The sequence below is a fragment of the Carassius carassius genome, chromosome 20 (assembly GCF_963082965.1).
Source record: "Carassius carassius chromosome 20, fCarCar2.1, whole genome shotgun sequence".
Taxonomy (NCBI): domain Eukaryota; kingdom Metazoa; phylum Chordata; class Actinopteri; order Cypriniformes; family Cyprinidae; genus Carassius; species Carassius carassius.
Window position 1 is genome coordinate 4436770 of NC_081774.1, and position 24288 is coordinate 4461057.

At 37.2% G+C, this 24288-nt stretch overlaps 1 protein-coding gene across 4 annotated transcripts in view; it reads left to right on the plus strand.

Annotated features, from left to right (window-relative positions):
• The window catches only part of gigyf2 (GRB10 interacting GYF protein 2), a 33830-nt gene that overhangs the window by 8661 nt on the left and 881 nt on the right, over positions 1-24288 (plus strand). Inside the window, exons 1-28 of one of the 4 annotated variants that reach the window (XM_059501246.1) lie at positions 1550-1664; positions 5438-5488; positions 6344-6482; positions 6581-6676; positions 6970-7078; positions 7318-7426; positions 7905-7945; positions 8218-8250; positions 8783-8959; positions 9045-9271; positions 9382-9532; positions 10089-10337; positions 10768-10964; positions 12188-12338; positions 14445-14611; positions 14718-14812; positions 15361-15459; positions 15631-15770; positions 17034-17131; positions 17422-17562; positions 17788-17943; positions 18116-18361; positions 18956-19084; positions 19236-19499; positions 20343-20533; positions 20661-20809; positions 22843-23024; positions 23820-23949. In XM_059501246.1, the coding sequence (XP_059357229.1) occupies positions 5451-5488; positions 6344-6482; positions 6581-6676; positions 6970-7078; positions 7318-7426; positions 7905-7945; positions 8218-8250; positions 8783-8959; positions 9045-9271; positions 9382-9532; positions 10089-10337; positions 10768-10964; positions 12188-12338; positions 14445-14611; positions 14718-14812; positions 15361-15459; positions 15631-15770; positions 17034-17131; positions 17422-17562; positions 17788-17943; positions 18116-18361; positions 18956-19084; positions 19236-19499; positions 20343-20533; positions 20661-20809; positions 22843-23024; positions 23820-23949 (3904 nt within the window). In that variant the 5' untranslated portion in view covers positions 1550-1664; positions 5438-5450. Of the gene's footprint in view, positions 1-1549; positions 1665-5437; positions 5489-6343; positions 6483-6580; positions 6677-6969; positions 7079-7317; positions 7427-7904; positions 7946-8217; positions 8251-8782; positions 8960-9044; positions 9272-9381; positions 9533-10085; positions 10338-10767; positions 10965-12187; positions 12339-14444; positions 14612-14717; positions 14813-15360; positions 15460-15630; positions 15771-17033; positions 17132-17421; positions 17563-17787; positions 17944-18115; positions 18362-18955; positions 19085-19235; positions 19500-20342; positions 20534-20660; positions 20810-22842; positions 23025-23819; positions 23950-24288 lie in introns of those variants that run through there. The other 3 variants (XM_059501247.1, XM_059501244.1, XM_059501245.1) reach the window with 3 other exon arrangements.

Sequence of the window (24288 nt, forward strand, 5' to 3'; positions counted from 1 at the left end):
GATTAAAAAAATATATAATTATCGTTTTTTCTTTTATTGATTTAAGTTCACTGCCAGAAAATGTTTTTATAAATAATGGATTTACAAGCAATTATCAGGCTACATGTAACCATGTTTCATATGAACACAAGTCTTCACTTGTGTTGGAGGCAAAGAGGATCACATTACAGTTCGAGGAAATAGAGATTATTTCCTTTTTGTTTTGACTGTTTCAGAAGCAACTCATAACCCACACAAGGTATAAGTACTTTAAAGTGCAATATTCTGTTATGTCATTTCTCAGAATTACATTGCTGCATGAAACAGCATTTGTCTGTTCATGTGCTTGCGACTAGATGCAGGTTAGGAGTAGGAGTAGAGTTAGGGTAATAACTCTATTCGCCTGTGCTCTAGAAGAAGAGAGAAAAAGAATTATGATGTTTACTGATTAAATAATCATGATTTAATATTAGGCTGTTTTCTTGTTTTGCAGACAAAAATAAATCATGTTTAAGATCTTAAATGCATAGAATAGCATAAATACAATATTTATGAAGCAAAAATGCCAAATGTATGTAATTGTTGCATTCTAGCAGGGTACTTTTTTTTTACTCATTTTGAATAAAACTCAAAACTCAGCAGTGTAGAAAAGAAACAGTGTAAACAAGACAACTTCCCTTCCTAGCAATACCTTTATTGCACTGCATATATGTGTGTTTGATAATCTAGCAACAGGCCTAGCTACTTTTGGGGAACAAACCCTGCATAAAATAAAATAACATAACATCATACAACAACATATTTTTTAATTACTATAGATTTGTTTAAATTCCACAAAACCTAATTTAGTTATGTAACAGATAATCATATTCACTTAAAAAAAAAAAAAAACTGAAACTGAAAAAGAAGCCAAAACTGGTCATTAAGGATTAGTGCTAAGATTTGGTTGAAGTTTTAGTCTTTTAGGCTTTAGAACAACATCTCAAAACAACCCTCTAACTTTAACACTCAGTATTCTAATTCTATTCTTTAAAAAAAGCTACCTTTCTAATTTTTTATATTATATTTTATTTTCATTAATTATGCAATTGTATGTGTGTGTGTATGTGTAAAGACCTCTAACACTAGCTTGCTCTATTCTTTTTTTATTCTCTGTTTTCTTTATATTATATTATTTAAAATCCCATGCTAGGTGTACTGTGTTAAACTGAGACTTGTTATAGCACTTATATATCATTGCTCTTTTTGTTGTTTTTGATTGCTTCCACTGTCCTCATCTGTAAGTCGCTTTGGATAAAAGCGTCTGCTAAATGAATAACTGTAAATGTAAATTAGTAAAATACATTTATGTAGCCTAAATAGACTATTTCTAGGGTAGAATAATGTGAATGTTAATTTATAAAAAAATATATAAAACAATAAAAACTATGGCAAATGTATGATGGACAGATTTGTGTAGGTCATAACTATTGTTCATTTAAAAGTTCCATCTGCAGTGTGTGGAAGCATTATGTATGTGTTGGGGAGCGAGCGCGCTTTCGGAACTGCTGCTGTCAGCACGCTCGCTCTCATCCGGGCAATATTCGGCATACGTGTTGTCACGTGACCCAGGTTCAGCCATCTTGTGGATACGAAACGAGAGACGCCACTCGCACACAAATTCAGCGCTGTCAGTAAAAGTAGAGGTAAGACAGCGGGCCCGGCGTACACGGTTTTGCTCTAAAGTAAAACTTAAATATTCCTTCGTTAACTCTCAGTAACATAGACCCGCCCCAGTTTAACGGAACGACGCTATTCTAGCCCGCATGGTTGTTAGGCCTGGAAACACTGGGCTCGATTAGACCGGCCTACCGCTGATGATGCTATCAGCGACCCGTAGGCAGCTGTAGTGGAATGCGGTGTGGCTGGAAACAGTGAGCACAGGCCGCACGGATTAAAACTCGTGTCAACTCACTTAAGTTACACCTTTACTTCGATGTGCTTATGCGCTCCTGTCCATATTTATACCGACATTTTTTGAAAGTTTGTACATTTCGCAGCGCTGCGTGCTCTGGTTTAAAGTTGGTAACTTAGGAGTTTGAAGTCAGAAAGTTGAATGTCCAGCGATAGTCCGGTTAGGATATTTTACCTTTATTAAACTCTTCTTTAAACGGGTAACGTTACATGGCATCTGCAGCAGTCATTTCAGTAGTACATATTTCATCTAAAAGGATTTATTGGCGTTTTCTTCGTCTGCTTAGAGGGAGTATGAAGGCATGGACCGACAGTGACGTGGTCATTGAAACCTTAAACTGACATTTATCGGTCTTTTGAGGTTTGCGGGAATAAAAACATGTTAGGCCACGACACGGATCAATTACACACGGTCACTTAAACTAACCTTCTAGACTGGTCAAGCCACAGCTGATGTTGACATTTTATCTAGTTATCTTTTCGGACCTTCTGATCGCCTCTAAAAGACCACAAATGCAACATGCCACACACATCACATCGATAGAAACCGATCATTTAATGCGTATTAAATCCGTGAAATTTCAAAAGGGGCTGTACAATGCCAATTGTGTAAAAACTGCAATCTGTTGACCATCTGTTTTCAACCAAAACTAGCCTTATTGACTTAAGTTTTGTGTTCAACTGCGAGTTTTTTCCCCCTGCCTGACTGTTGTTAAATACTTGAACTGTGCATGCCTGTTTGTAACCTGATGCAACCTTATAATTGCATGATTTGGTGGGTTTCTATCAGATAAACCGATTAAATTGCCTTTTATATGCACGTTAGTTTTTGTTTTTTAATGGAGAGCGTGTGTAATCTGGATCGGATTTCCTCATTTGGCTGCGCACGTGGTTTAAATCCCTGCAGCAGCAAGTCGCTCCTGTTTTTTTTGTATAGACGTTATGCCAGCTACATAATGTGGTTGTGAAGAGAATTTATATCAAGACCCAAATAAAATAAAAAGATCTCTCATTTTCCCTTGAGGTTAAATGCATCTTGTTTGACAGGTCTGACAAGGTTCCTTTGCAATATACATTATGTACATGTGATCAGTTCAAATCAAGTTTGAAAAAAGTTAGTTGCATTACATAGTGGTCAAGGGAAGCGTGGGTTGCACAGATGTCTGAGAACCCCTTCCTAATCAGGAGAGTTCCTAAAATAGCTCTCGTCACAGTAAGGGGGTTACTTAAGGTGCCGAATGGATGAGGGTCACCTCTAGAATATGCTGCAAAAAATACATTACTGCCAGTGTCACCGTTGTAAAGATGTATGAAAACTTGTTGGTTTACTTGTTGCACTTTGTTTGTATATATAATTATACTTACCTGGGACTTTAAAACTGAATAAATCATGCACATGCTTTGTGAAAGTGTTTGCTTCATCTATGTTTGAACAAACGGTGTCACTCCGGGGGAATTGATCAGGCGGGAAGGAAGTCGACCGGAAGTTGAAGTCGGCCGCGTGCCGCCATCTTGTAGCAGAAGTTCACTTGCGTTAGCATCCCATTGACTCCCATTCATTTTGGCGTCACTTTGACAGCGAATAACTTTACATCTGAGGCGTTTAAAGACTCCATTTGTCCATTATTTCTAAAGATACACGACAATGTATAAAGGGCTCCATTACCTTCTATGTTACATTATGGCCCCGTAGAAACAGTTTTTGTAAAAATAGGCTAACGATTGCATCATAACCACTCGACTCTCTGTCGCACAGTAGAGAAATTACCGTACAGACAGGAGGAGAAGCTCGCAGGCAATCGGGGAGACTCCAAGAGAGAAGCCCATAGATATAGGGTCCATAAAAGCAACGGGACAAAATATTTCAGAATACTTACTCCTGCTCACTCACGCCAAAGAACTCACCGCTCAAGCTCGCCGTCTCTGCAAGATTAACGATGGCAGTTTGCACGCACAGCTACTAGATGATTTACATCTGTCAGACAGGTTGCTGACATCGTCAAGCTTAGAGTCTGCGCGTCAGAAACGGAAGTGCTAAAAATCGCTAAAAATGGGCTTAACTTGTCTCAATTGAGTTCCAATGGGGTCGCTGTGTCCATTTCTTTTACTGTCTATGGAATTGATCCGCCTGTGTATTTTCATAAGCGTTAGCGAGTATTTGCATTGGCAGTATATATTTGCAATTGCATATTCAAAGGGGATGTCCCAAAAAGTAGAAAGTTATGTTCAGCATTGATGCCTTGTGTGTTAGTTTTTTTTAATTTTTATTATTATTTATGCTCTTTTTCAAAGTGCGTAGGTGTAGTTCTCACATCATTGACTCCTCTCGCACTCAACACACAGTTGGTTGCAATTAAGGCTGCACGATTAATCGAGCTTGATTAATCCCGATTGGCATGAACATTTTGTCAGTAAGGCGGTTCTGTGATTAGCAGTAAGTCTCCATCACCTGCTTTCAGGTGGAGCAGCATTTACTACACAGTCGTAGTTCTCTGACAAGCTATGCAAAATCATGTTCATAGTCGCAGATGATATATTATCGTAGGATTGTGAAATCGGCAAAATCATTTGTCGTTTTATTATGGGGAAAATTCTAATAAGAACTAGGGCCTGGCAATCGGATCTGTGGAAGCATTTGACATCATGCGTAAAGGTGCCATAATTCCACAATGAATGAAAGAATGAATGAATGAATGTTTTGTTTACATATGCGCAGACGAAGCTCCCAGTGTTTTAACCTCTGTCGTCTCGCCATGATGATATGAATACACGAATTTCATTTCCAGCTGCTCTGATAGTCACTTCATTTGCATTTTATAGTTTAATTTGACAAAACTATCATCATCAAATACACAGCGGCTGCAAGTTCCTCATGACAGTTAAAATAAAAGTTTATTTAAATGTGAAGAAACTGTCAAAATTATATTATTATTTAGCTGTCTTAAGACTCGATGTAAAAACAATCCTACTACTAATAATAAATATTTAAAATTCTTTATTTTTAAAGTAATAATCACATTTGTTTTCTTTTCAATTTTAACCGTAAACCTCTCTTGTGCAGCACTTTGTTCCCCCCCAAAAATAAGTGTTTTTTTCATTTGATTAGGATGGAGGTTTACTGCTGATCACAGAACTGTGCTTCACTGAAAGATACGCATGACAATCGCAGCTTCTGCCTAATCACGGTTTATTGCCTTTGCGATTAAATTTCACTTAATTGTGCAGCCCTAATTTGTATTTTGTGTACAATCCTGTATGTATGTATGTATGTTTTTGCTGTTTATTCATTCTTCAAACGTTTAGTCTTTTTTCTATATGTGTATATATATATATATATATATATATATATATATATATATATATATATATATATATATATATATATATATATATATATAAATATATATATATATATATATATATATATATTTTTTTTTTTTTTTTTTGTACTGAAGTCAATTTATATTTTTGTGCTTAGCTGTTAATAGTCTTTCATTTTCTTCAGACTTTAAAGGAAAATGGCAGAAACCCAGACACTTAACTTCGGACCTGAATGGTGAGTGTTGTTCACCAGCAACAGGGTCTGACGTAGGCTTGACGTAGGCTAAATAGTTTTTTTTTCTTAAAAACATTTCACAAATGTTCTGTCTTATGTTCGCTGATTTAGTCAGGATTATTTTTGAGAGCCTATTTTATCTGTTTATTGGAAGTTTAGTGATTATGCTAAATGAAACTTAAGCTCTGTGGACGTTATTTCTGGCAAGCTGTCAATTAAACAGAAAATAGTTTTAACCCAGGAAACATGTATACAGGACATTGTCACTGATTTTACAACTCGATTGACTAACAAGTTAAGCATTTCATCGTTTCTCATAATAGTAGTTTTTTTTTTTTTTTTTTATTGATCTGATCACAGAACGCATCAGCACATCTTCATTGATTTGAAAATGTGTAAATGCGTTAAGCTTCACATTTCTGCTTTTAAACCCTCTTGGCCTGTTTATATACTTGCAGTTCTCATTGTGAAATTTTTTTTTTAAGTCCACTTAAATTAAGTGATAATTTTAATTCAAGTTAACACTTTAGCCCAGTTACATGTTAAAAATCATTGCATCAGTTTTACTCTAACGTTATATTTACTCATTAAAATAGTGGCGTTAAAGAATTATTTAAAAATATGCTGTCTTTGTTTTTTCCAAATTAATTTTGAATTTCAGTGTGTGAAATATTTATAGTTAAAATTTTTAATGTTAAATATGATTAATTGCTATCAAGTACAGAATTATAGAATATATAATTATATTATGTAATTATAAAATAACAGATTCTTAATGTTAGAAGCATACATATAGTATTTGTGTTTACTGTGTAATATGATGACGTAGCATGTTTTCTCTCGGCTGTGTCCTAGGCTCCGTGCCCTGTCTGGTGGAGTGGGTAGCAGCAGTGTGGCCTCCCCTCCGCTCTCACCTGCATTGCCAAAGTATAAACTCGCAGACTATCGCTACGGGAGAGAAGAGATGCTAGCACTTTATGTAAAGGATAACGTGGTAAGGACAAATTTTCTTTCAGTCTCGTTTACCTAAAAGCATCTTGTTCAGTTTACATATTCAGGTTTAAATGTTTCCAAACTTTACTCCCCCTTTAGATTCCGGTAGATCTTCATGATAAGGAATTTCTACCTATTTTACAAGAGGAGCCCCTGCCACCATTGGCATTAGTCCCATTTACAGAGGAGGAACAGGTGAGAATTTAACCCGTTTACTCAGAAGACTTGCAGATGGTATAGAAGTGTCAATGAGGTGCTTTCTCCAGCAGCTCTCTGTTCTCTGTGAAACTGAAGTTGGGTTAAACTTCAATGAAAAGCTGTGCCTACGTATTCAAGTAGTGGCATTCTCATTTTATCACATGCTGTGGTCGAAACGGATAAGGAATTACGCCCACTTGCTGTCTTGCTCTCACGCAACCCCTTGCTGAGCTTGCAGCTATGTATGTATTGGCCCTTACTTTCCTCTGCATGTGTGTATGTCTCCACAGAGAAATTTCTCCATGTCTGTAAACAGTGCAGCAGTACTCCGTCTGACAGGAAGGGGTGGTGGGACGGTGACAGGGGCACCCAGAGGCCGAAGTTCTTCACGAGGGCGAGGTTAGCTGCGTTGCAACCACAGACTTTACTTTTTTCCTGCTCAAAAGATGTACAGTAACTAAATACATGTCTAGCAGCGGAAATACTGCACTTTCTGTTAAACCAGAGCAGAGTGCAGACCGTGTGTAACATTTTCCTTCCTATGTAGTTGTTGTCTCAGTACAGACTGAATTTGTCATGCAGAATTAAGGTGAGACTAGTGCATGTGCTCATGAGCCCTTTTCTTGTTTGTTTGACAGGGAGGGGCAGAGGAGATGGAGGGTTTTACCAAAGAAGTTTTGATGATGTGGAGGGAGGTTTTGGCCGTGGAGCAAGAGAGATGCATCGCTCCCAGAGTTGGGAGGAGAGGTATTCAAAATGAATAGCACCTGCCGCACAAACTGTCTGTAAGCAATTGCAAATCTATAGCATGCTACAGATAGGTAACATGCAGGCTAAAGGTTTTGCAATGCATATGGCCAAATTATTTTTTTGGTTCTTTCTTAGTGTTAAAAAAAGGTTCAGAGACCTTTGCAGTGGTATACTGTCAGCAAATGTCTTGATGCAGCCTGTCCTCTCATTAAAAAAATAAATTCACAACAAAAATAACAACGATGAGAAAACAGCTGTTAAGAAAGCATCTGGTCATGGAGTTGTAGATAATGTCACACTATTTCTTGGATTTTACGTGAATTATATCGGGTCCTTGAGTGCCAAAAAGTATTGTTATAATAGCCCAGATACTGATCTGAAATAAAAAGAGGAGGCATAAATTAAATATATTAGTTGTCTGTGTTTTGTACATTTGGTTCGACGTTAACCTGATCATTTTCTCTTTCTTACCCAGGGGAGACAGAAGGTTTGAAAAGCCAGGTCGAAAAGATCCAGGTTAGTTTGCTAGATTTTTAAAATATAAATGAGAGTGGGATGAGATGTGTTACCATGTACTTAGAAGGGGTCGTATACAGCTGCAGGGTCGTATACAGAGATTGCATGAAAAAGTTATAAGCACTTTCTACATGCAAAAACTCAATGCAATTATGGATTGTGTGATAAAAAAAGTGACGCATCTGACACCACTTTCCCCTACAAAGTGAGACATGATGTAATGCATCACATTATGTATCGCTGCTGACCCAACTGAATCTGTTTGTCCATAGATGGAGCACCAGCCCATTTTCCTCTCAATCACAGTAAGTGCTTCTCTGTGTTGACAGACATATAAAATGTACAAGACTGTTTAAAAGTCTGTAAGTTAGTAAATTAAAGAAATTAATACTTGTTTAGCAAGGATGCATTCAAGTGATCAAAAATGTCAGTAAAAGCTTTTTACATTGTTACAGAATATTTTTTTTTTCTAAATAAATGCTGTTCTTGTTTTGTTTTTGTTTTTATCAAAAAAGTATCACTTTTTCCACAAATATAGTTAACAACTTGATTGTTTTCAACATTGATGCAAAATATTTCTTGAGCAGCATATTATAATGATTTTGATTTTTAAATATCATGTGACCCTAGAGGAGGAGTGGTGGCTGCAGAAAACTCAGCATTACATGAGCTTTACATTACTTTTTAAAGTTAAATTTCAGAATATGAAGTGTTTTTTTTTTTTTACTGTATTCTTTTTTACATTACTTTACGATGACGACATAACAAATGCAAGACATTCTTCTTGAGCTTCAAATGCTCAACGTGTACTACTTGTTCTTTTTTTCTTCCAAAAAGTAAGGGCAAATTATGAGGATTCTGGTGCAGGTAACGCTAGAAAGCACGAGTTTATTCGCTCAGAGAGTGACAACTGGCGCACATTTCGAGATGAGCAGAATGGTGAGGATGATGACGGGGGCTGGAGGCTTGCAGGTTCTCGTCGGGAAAATGAACGATGGTGTCCTCCAAGTCCAGGTTTGTTGCACGCTATTTTTTTCTTCAAGGACTTTGTTTACTTAATTAGTAATTTTTGTGATCCAAAGAAATTCCTCATTTGCAGATGGTCCGCGATCAGCAGGGTGGCGGGAACACCCGGATCAACGTCGTCGCTTGCCTTTCGACTCAAGGGGTGAAGATGGCAGTTACCGTAGGCCTCGGTCAGGCAGCGGGAGTGTAGAAGAAGAAAGAGACAGTTTGCCAGAATGGTGTCTGGAAGATGCAGAGGAGGAGACAGGGACATTTGACTCCTCTGGGGCCTTCCTCTCACTTAAGGTGAGGGCGTTGGAAGTGAGTTCTTGATCTTTGATCCTTCATTCTATATTACTGAGTAATAAGTGAGGATGTCTGATCCTAATTAATGTATTTTGATGTGTGAATTTTCCTAATTGCTCATTTAGAAAGCTCCTAAGGAGCCGATCCTGGAGGAGGCGGAGCTGGACTTCCGGCCACTGGAGGAGAATGAAGAATGCACAGAAAAGGATGACAGTGAATCAGAACAAACCAAAGATACTGACACAGGAGGAGGATGTGAGAGTGATCGAAATGAAGGTGAGAAGGCAGTCTCATTGGGGCACTCTAGAAATCCAAAACAGATTTCAAGTTGTTCAGTTGTTTTTTAAAGTATTTTTGAAAGAAGACTCAAGGCTCCATTTATTTGATCAAAAATACAGTAAAAATAATAATATTGTGAAATGCAATTTAAAATAAATGTTTTCTATTTAAATATATTGTAAAATGTATTTTATTCTGTTGATGGGAAAAGCTGATTTTTCAGCAGCCATTACTCCAGTCTTCAGAAATCATTCTAATATTCTGCTCAAGAAACGTTTCCTATTATCACATGATACTTTATCAGTGTTCTTTGAATAGAAGTAAAATGGTCTAAATGAATAAATTCATTTTTTTTCTGAATAAAAGTGTTCTTCTTTCTTACAATCTTTAAATGTTAATCTTAAAAACCTCAAACTTTACAACGAGACTGTACATTTTTTTTCCCATTTTGAAGTCTTCAGTCTTATACAATATCAGCTAATGTCTCAACAGCCCTTTAACAATCAATCTGTCACTGTTTTTAATCAAATATGTATTTTTTGGTTTACAGTAGGCAGTAAATCAGAAGAGCCATCACCAGTTGCGGTTCCATTTCCAGCAGTGGTAACGCCTCCCAAGGCTGCAACCCCAGCTCCAATTCCATCTGTGCACCCGGAGCAGGCTGTAGAAAGTGAAAGACCAGTGGAGAGAACGACGGTACCAGAACTCAGACCTGAACTCAGTAAAGCACCACTACACACAACTCTACCAAATAGCATTGTGGAGGCCATTTCCATACCGCATGTCACAAACACACTCCCAGGTAATAATCGCATGAATTAATATTTACTAGTGCTTTCAAATGATTAATTGCATCCAAAATAAGTTTTTGTTTACATTATGTATGTGTACTGTATTTTTTGTGTTTGTGTATATACGGTATATATACAGAAAATACTTGTGTATTCATTTATATATTTATATTATATTTTAGATTATATATAAATATTTAATATATAAACATGTGATATTTTTCTTAAATATATACATGTATGTGTTTGTATTTAAATATACATAAGTACAAAGACACAGGACACACTCATATATTATGTAAACACAAACTTTTATTTTGGATGCGATTTAATTGTTTGATATTTACTTTTAATATATACTTGTGAATGAATATTTTTGGAAATAAAGTTCTGTAGCTTTCAGTTGAGGAATCTCTAGTTAAAACCTGCTTCTGCTTCCAGATCTTCCGGTCCCAACATCTTCAGTGCTGCCCGTTCAGTCGGTGCCCACTCAAACCCAGCAGATCAAGCCTTTAGAAATGCCAGTGGCTTTGGCTCCTGCTCTCCCCCACTCCACGGGCATTGTGGGCCTTATCAGCTGTCCCTCTGCCCTGCCCTCTGACATGGATGAGTATGAGGGACTCAAGCACTTTGAGCAGGTTTGAATGGCTGTTTAATGTACAGCAGTGGTTACATCTGAATATTAAGCTGGTGCTTAAAGGGGTCATATGATTACAGATCGTTATTTTGTGTATTTGTTGTAACAGAATATGTTGACATGCTTTAATGTTCAAAAAACACATTATTTTTCAAATGCTATACATTATTGTAGGTCCTCTATGCCCCGGCTCTCTCAAACGCGTTGTTTTCAACAAAGTCCCTCCATCCGACAAGCGCAGTCTGCTCTGATTGGCCAATTGGCCCAGTGCATTGTTCTTGGCCGTACACCACAAGCACTTGTCGGAAATGAAACGCCCCTTTCCATAATCGTGAGCTTCATCAAATAAATGTGAACACAGTTAATAATGTCCTTAGTTTTACCATTGGTTCAAGCCTGAAAGGAGAACAGAGTGGTGTGACAGACACAATGATGAAGCTTGTATGTGTTTGCAGAACACAAGCAACAGATGGTTATAACAGACAGCTGACTCCACTATGTGACCGTCTCTCTCTCTCTCTCTCGCACACACACACACACACACACGATGAGGAAAACTCTCAATTTGAACATTCGATAGCAAATACTTAAACTAATAACAAAACATATCTACAGTAACTGATTCAGAAGCACCAGATTGTCGTAGCAAAGTCAGAATGACCTCCTCTCCTAGGTTCACGAAACGGTCGTCCATAAAATGTGGTCTTGTTCTGTTGTAAGTAATCTTGAAAATTCCTAAATGCATCTACTTTCAGAAGGCCAAATAAAGTGCTTTTGCTTTGGCCTAGATACACACAGCATCTCCCTGACATGGCTGCTTCAACACTTACTGCGGTTACCTAAACCACGCCTTCTTTCTTTGCGTGAATATTTGGGCTGCATTACACAAATATTTCCACATAGTGATGTAGACGTGGGGGCGTGTTTGAATGAGCCATTTTAGGGGGGCATGGCAGAGTCTAAACTTTGATAAAGAATATCTCTTTGGGTTTGAGACTTTAGTCTTTGCAACTTTACAGATCTTCTTCATGCACCAAGAGCTTGTAACGCTCAAAAAACGGAAAAGAAAAATCGCATCATATGACCCCTTTAAATAAATTAAAAATGTTAAATGCACAGCAAAGCTATTATAAAGTGTATCAGCTGCTTTCTAATGCTGCTGTGGAGAATGAATGTTTGAAAAGTAGACAAAGTTCACGTCCTTTTTTTTTCAAATTGTAACAGGAAGCAGAGAAAATGGTGGCATACCTGCAGGATGGTGGCGTAGACGATGAGCGTTTGGTAACTAAGATTGGTCACAAACCCACAGCTCTTCCCACTACCCATGAGGCTGCATTCAAATGGTTTTACAAAGATCCACAGGGAGAGATCCAAGGTAGGTAAATCAGGATCCAAACTAGGGGTGTGCGATATATATCATCTGCAATAATATCGTGATAGTTGTTTTAATGAACTGTGATTTGACAGAGTATTTCGCAAAAACCAAGCAAAATACCAACAGAGGGCATGCGTACACATTACATGATGATGAAGTCTAAACTAGTGCATGTGCACCTTTAGAGTGTGTTCTTTTGACTGCATGATTCAAGAGCAAGACATGGGGGCAGAAAATTTATATATTAATAACTCTTCATATAATTAAAGGATTAGTTAACTTTCAATTTTAAATTTCGTGATTAATTTAGTCACCCCCATGTCATCAAAAAAAATGTTTGTCTTTCTTTATTCAGTCAAAAAGGAATAGTTTTTTGATGAAAACAGTCCAGGATTATTCTCCTTATAGTGGTTTTCAACAGCTACCAAATGGTTGAAGGTCAAAATTACAGTTTCACTGCAGCTTCCAAGGGCTCTACACGATACTAGATGAGGAGTAAGGGTCTTCTCTATAGAGACCGATCAGTAGGGAGCATTGGCGCTCCTTACCGGAAATGTCACATTTCTGAAGCACGAAACATAAACCACATGAGCCAACTCAATAAATATAATGACATGCGATAGAAGATTCGAAAAGACCATTTTTAGTATATTTCAACATAAACTCACATTGCTAGACAGGAATTAAACACATTTAATTAACATTTATGATTAATATTTGGCTGAACTGTTGTGAGAACATGTAACAGAATATGTTTTAAAAAGAATAAAAAATAATATAAAATTTGATTGGTCCTCTCTTTTGTTTATTAATTAATGCAGTGACGTTCTATGTTTTCCGTTGATGCTGTAGGTAGTCATGTAACTGGAATTTGAGTGATTACTGTCCCAATGTGCAGTGTGTCAGTGAACTTACCAGTGACCAAATTCATGTACATAATCTATTGATTCACAAGCTAGGGAGCTGATTGAGACGCACCAATTGTCAGTGCTTAATAAAAAAATCTGCCTTTATTTAGGTACACTCACAATAACACCAAAACTTTGTGTTTTTGTTAAATAGAGAAAATAAACAGGATGTGCTTTCTACCGTCTCATCTTTGAGTGGCATTAGGCTACAACAATGCACCGGCTACTTGCCTCACAAAACATGAAGAAATCCATAGAAAGATCGAAATGTCTTATGCTAAATCTCCATGATGTTTTCATTGAGGATGCCATTTCTAAAATGTTATTAGAATGAATTAATTTGTAAAATGTTATTATAGGTTAAGCCTGAAACCGATCACAGCAGTAGACCTACATAATAAGACCTCAATCATCATCTGCAACGTGCAGACATGCATGCCATTTCTTTTTTTTTCTTTTTCTTTTTTTACTGTTGACATAAAAAAAATTGGCAGCCTTTGATCTCTCATTTGAAAACATGACATACAATCGAATGAAAATGAAGTTTCACTCTGGGTGCACCCCTCATATGTGGTGGATAAATGTGCCGATTTCCTTCAAATTTCTATTAAAGCACGTTAATGCAGTAAAATACATTTCGTTTCGTTCTTTTGGGGGAAAAAAAAAATCATGGTAAGGCTGACATTTGGATGGATTTGCAAAATGTACTGACACCAACGTTTGGAATGGTAGTTTTTTTTATTTTTTTATAAGTAATATTAATAAGACATGAAGAACATGTACACTTTTTTTCTGAATAAGGACATAGTTTAAAGTGATAGCCTTTACATGTCAAGTGTTTTTCTATTTTAAATGTTTTTAAGCATATTGGCATAATATCCATTTAATTTGTATAAAAGCAAAAACTTAAGTTGGTTATTTATTCGTTCATTGTTTTTTTGTTTTTTACTCATGATGCAGCATTGTAAATAAAAAAAATACATATTTATGTTTTGTTTTAAACAAACTGATTACATTCTTAACTACAGAATTACTTTGCTTTGTCACTAAATTTTCTGCATGTTTAAAACCTGCACCTTACAATCTCTTGCCCCTTGTCTTTGATGAAGCCTCTCTAACCCTAAAAGAATTTTAAAATGTTACTGTGCTACTCTGAATAGCCACATTCAGTGACCCCAGACTGTCTGTCTTCTCACAGGTCCGTTTAATAACCAGGAGATGTCCGAGTGGTTTCAGGCAGGCTATTTCACCATGACCTTACAGGTGAAGCGAGGCTGTGACGAGATGTTCCAGCCTCTGGGAGAGATGATTAAGTTGTGGGGGCGAGTGCCCTTTACATCAGGCCCCGCACTAGCCCCCATACTGGTAATAAGACTCTCATGTGTCTCGTGAAATGCCATATCCAGGATGTCTTCCCCAGTTTTTCAGCATCCTAAAAGTTTTGATTTGTTTGTGATCTGTTTGTATATAGGGAGATGCAGATCAAGAGAGGATAAAAAGACAACAGGAGATCAATGCTCTAAATATGTATCAGCTACAGCAGCTGCAATATCAGTACTTACTCAGGTATGATGACAGAATGAACTGCAAAGAATGATCTATTCCAAAGCTCCATTACACTCTTCTGTCTTCCATTGTTCTGCCCTAAACTTGTACCATTTGTTGAACTAATGTTTTTTTCTAGTTAAGTAGATTGTGGTTACATTTAGTATACTCCACAAGGTGGCATTTATTTGATCAAAAATACAATAAAAATTGAAATATTGTGAAATGTTATTACATAAGTGCTAAATGCGTAAATGTAATTACATAACATTTCACATACATAAACATTTTAAACACCTGTTTTTAATTTCAATACGCTCATTTAGTGGTCAAAAAACTATTCTTATTGCCAGTGGTAAAACAGTTATTATATTTTTGTGAAAAGCCTAATGCATTTTTATGATTCTTTGTTTAACAGACCTTTTAAGAAAACCATTTATATGGAATCAAAATCTTTTCTAACATTTATGAAAGTCTAACTTTTTATAAATGTAATGAATCCTTGCTGAATGTTAATTTCTTAAGAAGTGCAAATGCATGACTTTATTACATTATCTTATTTAACTCAGGCAGCAGTATGCTCTGGCTCAGCAGAAAGTTTTAAGCTCTGCACCTCCTCCACAACAGCAGCAGCTCAATCTCCTCCTCCATCAGGCCCTCAAGATCAGGTGCGATTAAATGGCTTTTGTTTTCAGTCTTTCTGTCACATTCACTCATCAGAGCAAACAGAGGGATGTATTATATTACTACTTCAAAGTGTGGGTGGTGTTACATTGCATTGGTATTGCGGTTAAGCGTCTGTGACTCAATCTCACAGTTTGATTTGTGTGCCCCTGCAGAACCCCAGAGCCGCAACAGAGCCTTTTACCTCCTGTCACACGCTCCATGTCGGTGCCAGACTCGGGATCTGTTTGGGAAATGCAGAACCCATCCACTCAGGCATCCTGTTCTCCAAACATGCAGCCCGCCACTCCCAGCAGTACGTCTGAACATTTAGAACTGGAAATGTACTTTTGCCTAGTTTAAGAGGGTTATTTCACCCAAAATTGAAACTGTGCTCATTTACTCACCCTCCACCTGTTCTAAACCTGTATGAGTTTCTTCTTTTGAGCACAAAAGCGGGTATTTATTGTGGTAACAAACAGTTGACAGTATTCACTGACTTCCATCAGCTCTTTAGACATGCAGGTTTGGAACAAATCGAGGATGAGTAAATGATGACTGAATTTTCATCTTTGGATGAACTATCCCTTTAAGAAATGAATTTTTAGAAATATTAAACCTTTCCACCTCCCTTATGCTTGAACAGTTTACGCATCATCTGCCTCTCACAGCAAATTTTTTAGATGTTTTGAGTTCAGTGGTGGCAGCTGCTCACTTCATACTATGTAAAAGTTTCTTTTTATGTAGAAATTCTGAGCAGTTGAGTCAAGAGTAGATCTGAATGGAAAAAGTGCTTTGGTCTTCCTGCAGTGCTTTTACTGTGTGTCAGGTGTGCTTGTTTTCGCCACTTGTTTAGTTTTGGATATGAGTCATGCTCGTCTCATGGTATAACCTTGTTGCAAGTTATTTGACTCGGCTGAATAGATGCCACTTATGCAGTACAGAGTTGTGACATTTTTCAGAGCTGCTTTTGCTTTTAACTGGAACAGTGTATGGTGTTTTTCCCGTTATTTTTTTAATTTAAAATTTGTAATGTTCTTGGCAGAATCTCATACCACATTAACTGCAGTTTTCACATACTGATAAATATCAAAATCTGTAGCATAGATTACAGAGTTAGATGTGATGCATGTCAAGATCCAGTATATTGTGTTCTGTCATGAATTTTCATTCCATGTGGTGTTTGAGAGCACAATATTGTAGAAAAATCTGGTGTTACTTAAATTATGCATTATTGTAACATTTATAATGTTCTTTTGCCACTAAATTGTCAGCAACAGCTGTGGTTACTTTGGGTTAAGTCATTTTCTCAGACTTGTTTTCTATGATAACATCATGCCTGCTTGATGATTATCTGCATAGGTCTTCGGTCATCAAAAGGTTACAAAAATCATCTTTTTGTAACATTTTGAAGCATTGAAATCGCTCAGTTATTGTAAACGGTTGTAATAAGCATATCACAGTTTGCAAGTTTAAATAAATTAGGTCACACAGTCCTATTAAAGCGGCATGCAAAAGTTTTCTTGAGTATCAGAATTTGTGCCAGATGCGTACAATTCAATCTTGCTGTCTTTTTTAGATTGGGAAGGGAGTAGCGTATGGGATCTGCCTCTAGACTCCATGCCTCAAGCGTCTTCCATTGAACAGATGCAGCTGGAGAAAGCCAAAGCTTTGAAGGTAAAGAAGATTTGTTATACGAGCACATGAATTTAATGCCATTTTGTGACATTATTTGAAACATTTAACTAAACTTGTGCCAAGGCAACATTTCTTATTTTCATTGTTTAACTTGATGAACTAGAATAACTAAAACAAAAAAAAGTAAGGACTGTATATAAAATTCAAATTATTAAAATTATTCAAAATATTCATAAAAACTGTAATAGTACTAATTATTCGAAAAATAACTGATGCAACTAATTTTGTAAATGTTTTTTTTTTTATTGAATTTCTCTTCTGCTTTAAAGCTTGAGATGGAGAGACAAGAGGCAGAGCTTCGTGCCATAAGGGAAGAGGAGGAGAGGAAACGACTGGAAGAGACATTGCGTGCTAGACAAGAGGAAGAGCGGAAACGTTTGGAGGAAGAAGAGCTAGCACGGCGAAAGCAGGTCAGGAGAGAGGAGAAAATATGCAGTGCACATTATTCAGCTCAATGCATTACATTAGAGAATGTGGTACCATACAGAGGAATGAGTTTTTACTTTTACCTCAAGTTTGTTGTGCAAACACTCACTGTGCACTTGTTGTCATTTAATCTGTTTTAATGGTCAGAATTCTAAGTGAGTGGTTCTTTGATGCTCAGTGATATTAATGCAGCATTTGTGTCTCTGTAGGAGGAGGCTCTCCAGAGGCAGCGGGAGCAGGAGGCGGCGCAGCGCCGGAAGAAAGAGGAGGAGGAAAGGTTAGCTCAGGAAGACGCACTCCGTCGGCTGGAGGAGAGGAGAAGAGAAGAGGAGAGGAGACAAAGGGAAGAATTCCTCCGTAAACAGGTAAGACTTGCCTGCACACAGACATTTGTTATCAAATGGATTTAAGGTCTTAATTGTTTGAGCCACATTCAAAGCCTTTGTAAAATGACTGCTGTTCTTAATGTGAGACTTCATCTATGCCTACTGTTGTTACTAGGAGTAATGCATGGCAATTGATCTTTTTTTTTTCCAGAAGGAAGAGGAGCGGAGGAAACAGGAAGAACTGGAAGCTCAGAGGCGGCGTGAGGAAGAGAAGAGGTTAGAAGAGGAGGCAGCGGCCGCGGCAGCAGCACTAGCAAGGCAACAGCAGGAGGAGCAGAAGAGGAGAGAGCAGGAGGCGCAGAGGCAGCAGGAGCTACAGAGGCAGCGGCAGCAACAGCAGGAGGCGCTCCGTCGACTGCAGCAGCAGCAGCAACAACAGCAGCTCGCGCAGATGAAGGTGATGCAGCGGCAAATTAGACATTATCATTGTTAGTTAATTTACAGCATTTATTTTTTTGCAGTGCAATAGTATTATTGCAATTGTAATGTAATTATTGATTTACATTTTTTATAATTTAAATATAAGTATTTTCTGTAATTATTATAAATATAATAGCAGCCGTAATAATTAGACGTTATCATTATTACTAATATATTGTGTAGTCATTTTGAACAAAGAGTACAAATTTTCCTTTTGTTTGATCACAAGCCTGATTATTTTACAAAAAGTGTATTTATGATTGTTCCTTGCCGCTGTCGCCTCTGGCTTGCTTAGTTGGGGACACTTCATCTACAGCGATATCGTTGACTTGATTGCAAATAAATGCACAGACACTATTTAACTGAACCGAGATGACATAACTGAATCCAATGATGAACTGCCTTTAACTATCATTTTTGCATTATTGACCCTTTTTTCCCAATGAATGTTGTTCAGTTGCTTTGACGCAATGTATCTTGTTTAAAGCGCTATATAAATAAAGGTGACTTTGACTTTGTAACTTTGTTGATGCAGTTATTGTATTTTTGTTTTTCATGTTTATGTCCCCAGCTCCCTTCATCCTCTAAGTGGGGTCAGCAGTCGACCACAGCAACCACCCTCTCACAATCCCAAAATGCCCTGTCGCTCGCTGAAATCCAGAAACTGGAGGAAGAGAGAGAACGACAAACACGAGAAGAGGTATGCCGGGGATTCCTCTTCCTCATCTCACACTTTCTCTCGTAAATTACATGTTTCCGTTTCCCATTTCGTAGAGAAATGAGAATCATTAGTGGATGACGTATCTCTTCTATGGTGGTGCTTATCTGATCTTTGTTCTTCGCCCCTGCAGCAAAGACGACAGCAGCAGGAGCTCCAGCAGCAGCAACCTCAGACAAAGCTCCCAGGCTGGGGCAATGTGGCCAAGCAGCCACCAGCTACCAAGTCTCTGCTGGAGATCCAGAGAGAGGAAGCGCAACAGATGAAACAGCGGAATGATCAGCAGCAGCAGCAGCAACAACAACAACAACAGCAACCGCAGCAGCAGCAGCAGCAGCAGCAGCAGCAGCAGCAACACTCAACTGTTTCCCAGCAAAACCGCACACAGAACCGAGTGGTGAGTTACACACTTCCTTTGAAGCAGCCTATAGTTACAGTGTCCTCAATAGTGTGTGTCAAAAGCTAGTTTGGGGTTCCCACGGGTCCTTAGGAGGTCTTAATGTCAATTTAAGGTCCCGAGTTATAAATATATTCAATGGTATAACAAATCGTAATTATTTTAGGAGGTTTTCATCTCTGTGCCGCCCTGTCATGGGAAGGAAAGACCAAAATCACTGAATACAGTACAAAGTACTGTACTTATTCTAACACCTTAGAATAAGGTTCCATAGTTAATGTTAATGTATTAGTTAGCATGAACAAACAATGAACAATACATTTACTACTGTATTTATTAATCTTTGTTAATGTTAATGAAAATACAGTTATTCATTGTTCATGCTTTTACAGTGTATTAACTAATGTTAACAAGCACAACTTTTTATTTGAATAATGCACTAGTAAATGTTGAAATTAACATTACGATTAATAAATTCTGTAGAAGGATTGTTCTTGCTTCATTCATGTCAACTAAAGTAGTTAACTAACATTAACTAATGGAACCTTATTCTAAAGTATTACCCAATAATAATTGTATTGCTTTTCTTTAAACACATTATCATATCGACAAATTTCTAATTTGTAAATGTTTATATTTTAGGGTAATTTTAATACATATGCATACTGAATAAAATGTCTTGAATAATTAAACTTGCAGTTGAACGTGTGCGTCGGTCTAATTATTTATGCAGACCTTAAAGTTCTCAATCTTAAGTTTGATTTTAAAACCCTGAAAACAATCTGACCTGAGTGCATTAGTCAGAGTACAATGGACTGCATGACCTCTCTGTCTCTGTCATAGGCCCTCAATACATCATCAGTGTGGGGTTCTGTTAATAACGCCGGCTCGAACTGGATGATGGACAGCAGTGTCTGGGGTGATGCACAGAACTCTAATATCGGCTTCTGGGATGAAGCAGTAAAGGAGGCCACCCCACCTCAGGCCACACGCAAGAGCCACAATCAGAAAAACAAGGGCAATGCTAACCTCAGGTAAACTATGTCATATATAAGCATATTGCTCTAAACAGTGCATTAAAACCTCAGACTTTGGGTCAATGTGTGGAACCATTTTTTGTTCCATTTCCATGCTGTAGTAGTAAAATAATGTCTTGTGCAGTAATAGCAGCAGTGGTAAAGCCAGTAAAAAGGTGGAAGAGGAAGAGAAACTACTGAAACTGTTCCAGGGAGCCAATAAGAACCAAGACGGCTTTATGCAGTGGTGTGAACAGACTCTACACACTCTCAACACGGCCAATAACCTGGACGGTGAGTCTCTGACACACGCTCGGTTCTCACCCTCAATCTTGCTTATTGGCATGTTTCAGTGTATATGCAAACGATGCCCAGATAATTCTTCCCACAAACCACTTCCCTCTCTTCACTTTTTTTTTCTTGAGTATTTTAATGTGACGTTAAAAAGGTCTTATCTCATAAAACACCTAGTTGAAGTCTTTTGTGGAAAACATCATCATATGTTTAGGGCTGAATTTTGGGTAAATTGCAGCTACAAATATCATACACTGGGTTCCCACGTTTCTTGATAGTATTTGAATATCAGAAACATGGCTTCAATGCCTGGAAAGTACTTGAAAACAAATATAGATCCTTGAAAGTGCTTGAAATAAATTTTGTTTAAAAAAAAAAGAATGTGCTAAATGTGCTGTCGAAGGCTAAATGAAACCGCGCCAATGATTGGGATGGAGATTGGGTAGCGTAAAAAAAAATCTTTGCATGCGAGTTGATGCACACATAGGAAATTTTGTTTAGTACAATGGTGCTATTTCAAAAATTTTCCTTTATACGCTGACAAAGGCAGAACGAAACCGCACTGATGACTGGGGTGGAGATCGGGTAGCACAAGAAAAAATCTTAGCATGCGAGCTGATTCACACATTGCACAGCCATGCATGAGCCATGGAGAAGCAGTGCATTTGCGGCGGAAAACTACTGCATGAGACTTTGGGAGCAATCAAGCATATTTGTGTTTGCGCTGAGGGGTGCCTCTGAGGTTTCTATTGTACTCTAAAAATGTTATTGCAGCGGTGAGTAATGTATCACAGACATATTTGTTGATATTTATCAGAATCCACTCACTGCTCAAAACGCCATTTTGTTCAGTGCTGAGTTCTGCACTAGATTACAATGAAACTTTGTGAGGTCACGATAAACGAAGGAGAGTAATAGCTTTTAATGATTAGAGTTTGTAAATGGTATTGATTTAATACAACAGTTCATTAAACAACATTACTTGCATTGTCTGAACACTATTGCCTGGTTTTACTCTGTCGAAAGTGGTTTCAAACAAAGTAACAGCTGAGCTACTGCACATCTCCATTCAGACACAGCGTGGTTTCATTTGTGTGAATGGGCATTTTGAAACAAATCTGATTCAATTTCCCATTCATAAAGACAGTCACTTGCTTCCTTCCAGAATCAATCAACTGTTTGAAGGAATCAATTGAATAAATTATTCATTGATAAAATCCCTGAATTTCTGCCACCTACTGGCAGTTTTACTTTACTTAAAATATACCTACAAGCCACTTTTGTGTTCTGTCACCTCTATAGTACAAATTATTTTTTAACACTGATTTCATTTGATTGGTACTTATTCTTATTCTAATTGTTTTTATTCTGTTTTAATAAAATTTTTTAAAGAAGCTTATAAATATAATTTTTTGAATTTGACAAGATGACATACTTTTAATAAAGTTAGAAAAATGCCATTACAAAGGTAAAAACTACATTCCCTCTAAATTACTTTGTCAAATATCATCTCGTAATGGGAAGGCTAATATTTGATCAGAATTTTGTATTATTGATTAGAATGTGCTCCTAAATGTATACTTTTTTTAAATTAAGTGCACTTGTGATAAATAAGCATAGAGCCCTGTTTAATCATTTTTATATAAAAAAAATTTACAATTTACAAATGTAAAGAATACATTTTGCAAAAACCATTTTGATCCAAGTTTATGCATTTTATCAATATTAGAGGAATTCAAAATTCCTTTTAACAAGACTGCTTGAAACGGTCTACATTTGAAACCTACACATTCAAAACCTCGTTACTCTGAAATGTTTTATGTAAATGTTAAGTGTAAGTGAAATGTTAAGTACTGTAAGAGGTCTTTCATGACGCTACATATGCTGGGGTGTGAATTTGTTTGGTGCTTGATATAAAATAAATGGTCGTTAAAAAAAGTCCTTGAATCTGGTGAACCCTGCATACATAACCTCTTGAAAAAAGTGTGATTAAGAGGTTTCTGAAAGTCATCAATCTTTTCCTTTTCCCACAGTCCCCACCTTTGCGGCGTTCCTGAAGGAAGTGGACTCACCGTACGAGGTGCACGACTATGTGAGAGCCTACTTGGGCGACACTCCACAGGCCAAGGACTTCGCCAAGCAGTTCCTGGAGCGCCGTGCCAAACAGAACACTAACCAGCAAAAACCTCAGCAGGGCCAGCAGCAAAAACAGCAGGTGTGTTTGTGTGCCTGTGCACAGTGTTAATTTTTTTTAATGAAAACTATGCTGAAAAATGTTTGTTGACAAACTTTTTTCCCATGACTAAAATGAGATGAAGACTGAAACCGCTGGGAACCGCTGATTTAGACTATTGTAGTAATGTTGTCTCTGGTATTCTGGTCTGTGAGCGTATGTGTGTTCATGGGACGTGGCTTTGGACGGTGGGTGGGACATTCACTTTCAGTGCTATCAGGCTAAAGATAGCGTTTTCAAAGATCCCTTACTGCACCTCAAATAGAGAAACATCATTGTAATTGAAATTACTAGGAACTTTTTAAGGAACTTATTTAGGAAATTAGGAACTTCAATGTTATAATATTTTTTTTGTTTGTTTTTAGCAGTTTTCATAATGTAGATGCATCATAGTGCATATCTTAGTGTTTGATATTCTTTTTTTATATTAAATAGCCTATAATCAGTACACTAGATTAGGTCAAATAAACATGTGTATGAGTCCATATTCTATTGATTTGTGCTTATTGGTGAAAGTGCAATACCGTAAAGGTAAAAATAAGTTTCAAATTTTGATCCGTTTAAACATTATACAGCATGAAGAAAATTGTATTAACTAAAATGCTCAGACATTTAGTCTTCTAAATCTTGACTAAATAAAAACAGTACAAGGTTGATTATAATTAAAACATACATTTGACATGGCTAAGACTAAATTTAAAAATAGCTAACAAAATTCACTGCTTGTGGGTGTGTATCAGTGTCATTTGCACTAAGCTCCCTGTGTTTGTGTCTCAGGACTCCTTGTGGGAAATGAGCAAAGTGTCACAGTCAGTCCTGCACCAGCAGCAGCAGCGGTTTGAGACGGTCACCTCGGGCAAGAAGAAGAAGAAACAGAAGATGGTACGCGCCGACCCGAGCCTTCTAGGTAAATGATGGGAACATTGTGATATGATCTGTATAGAAGTTACTTACAGTGGTTTAATTTCTTATGAAGGGAACTTCCGGAGAACATTACCACAAGTTATTGAGCCACAGATGAGTTAATCATGATGACTGCCAAAACAGTCATTCAGTTTCAGTAGATTTGAATATAAACCATGTTACTTGGTGACATTGACTGGAGTGTGTATATAATAATATATAATATAAAGGCGTATATATGATGCCAATAAGATTTACATTGATTTTTTTGACAGTAAAATTATCATCATTAAAAATCTTCTCTTTTTAACAAACTTCATTTAAAACGTTATTGCTCAGGGTT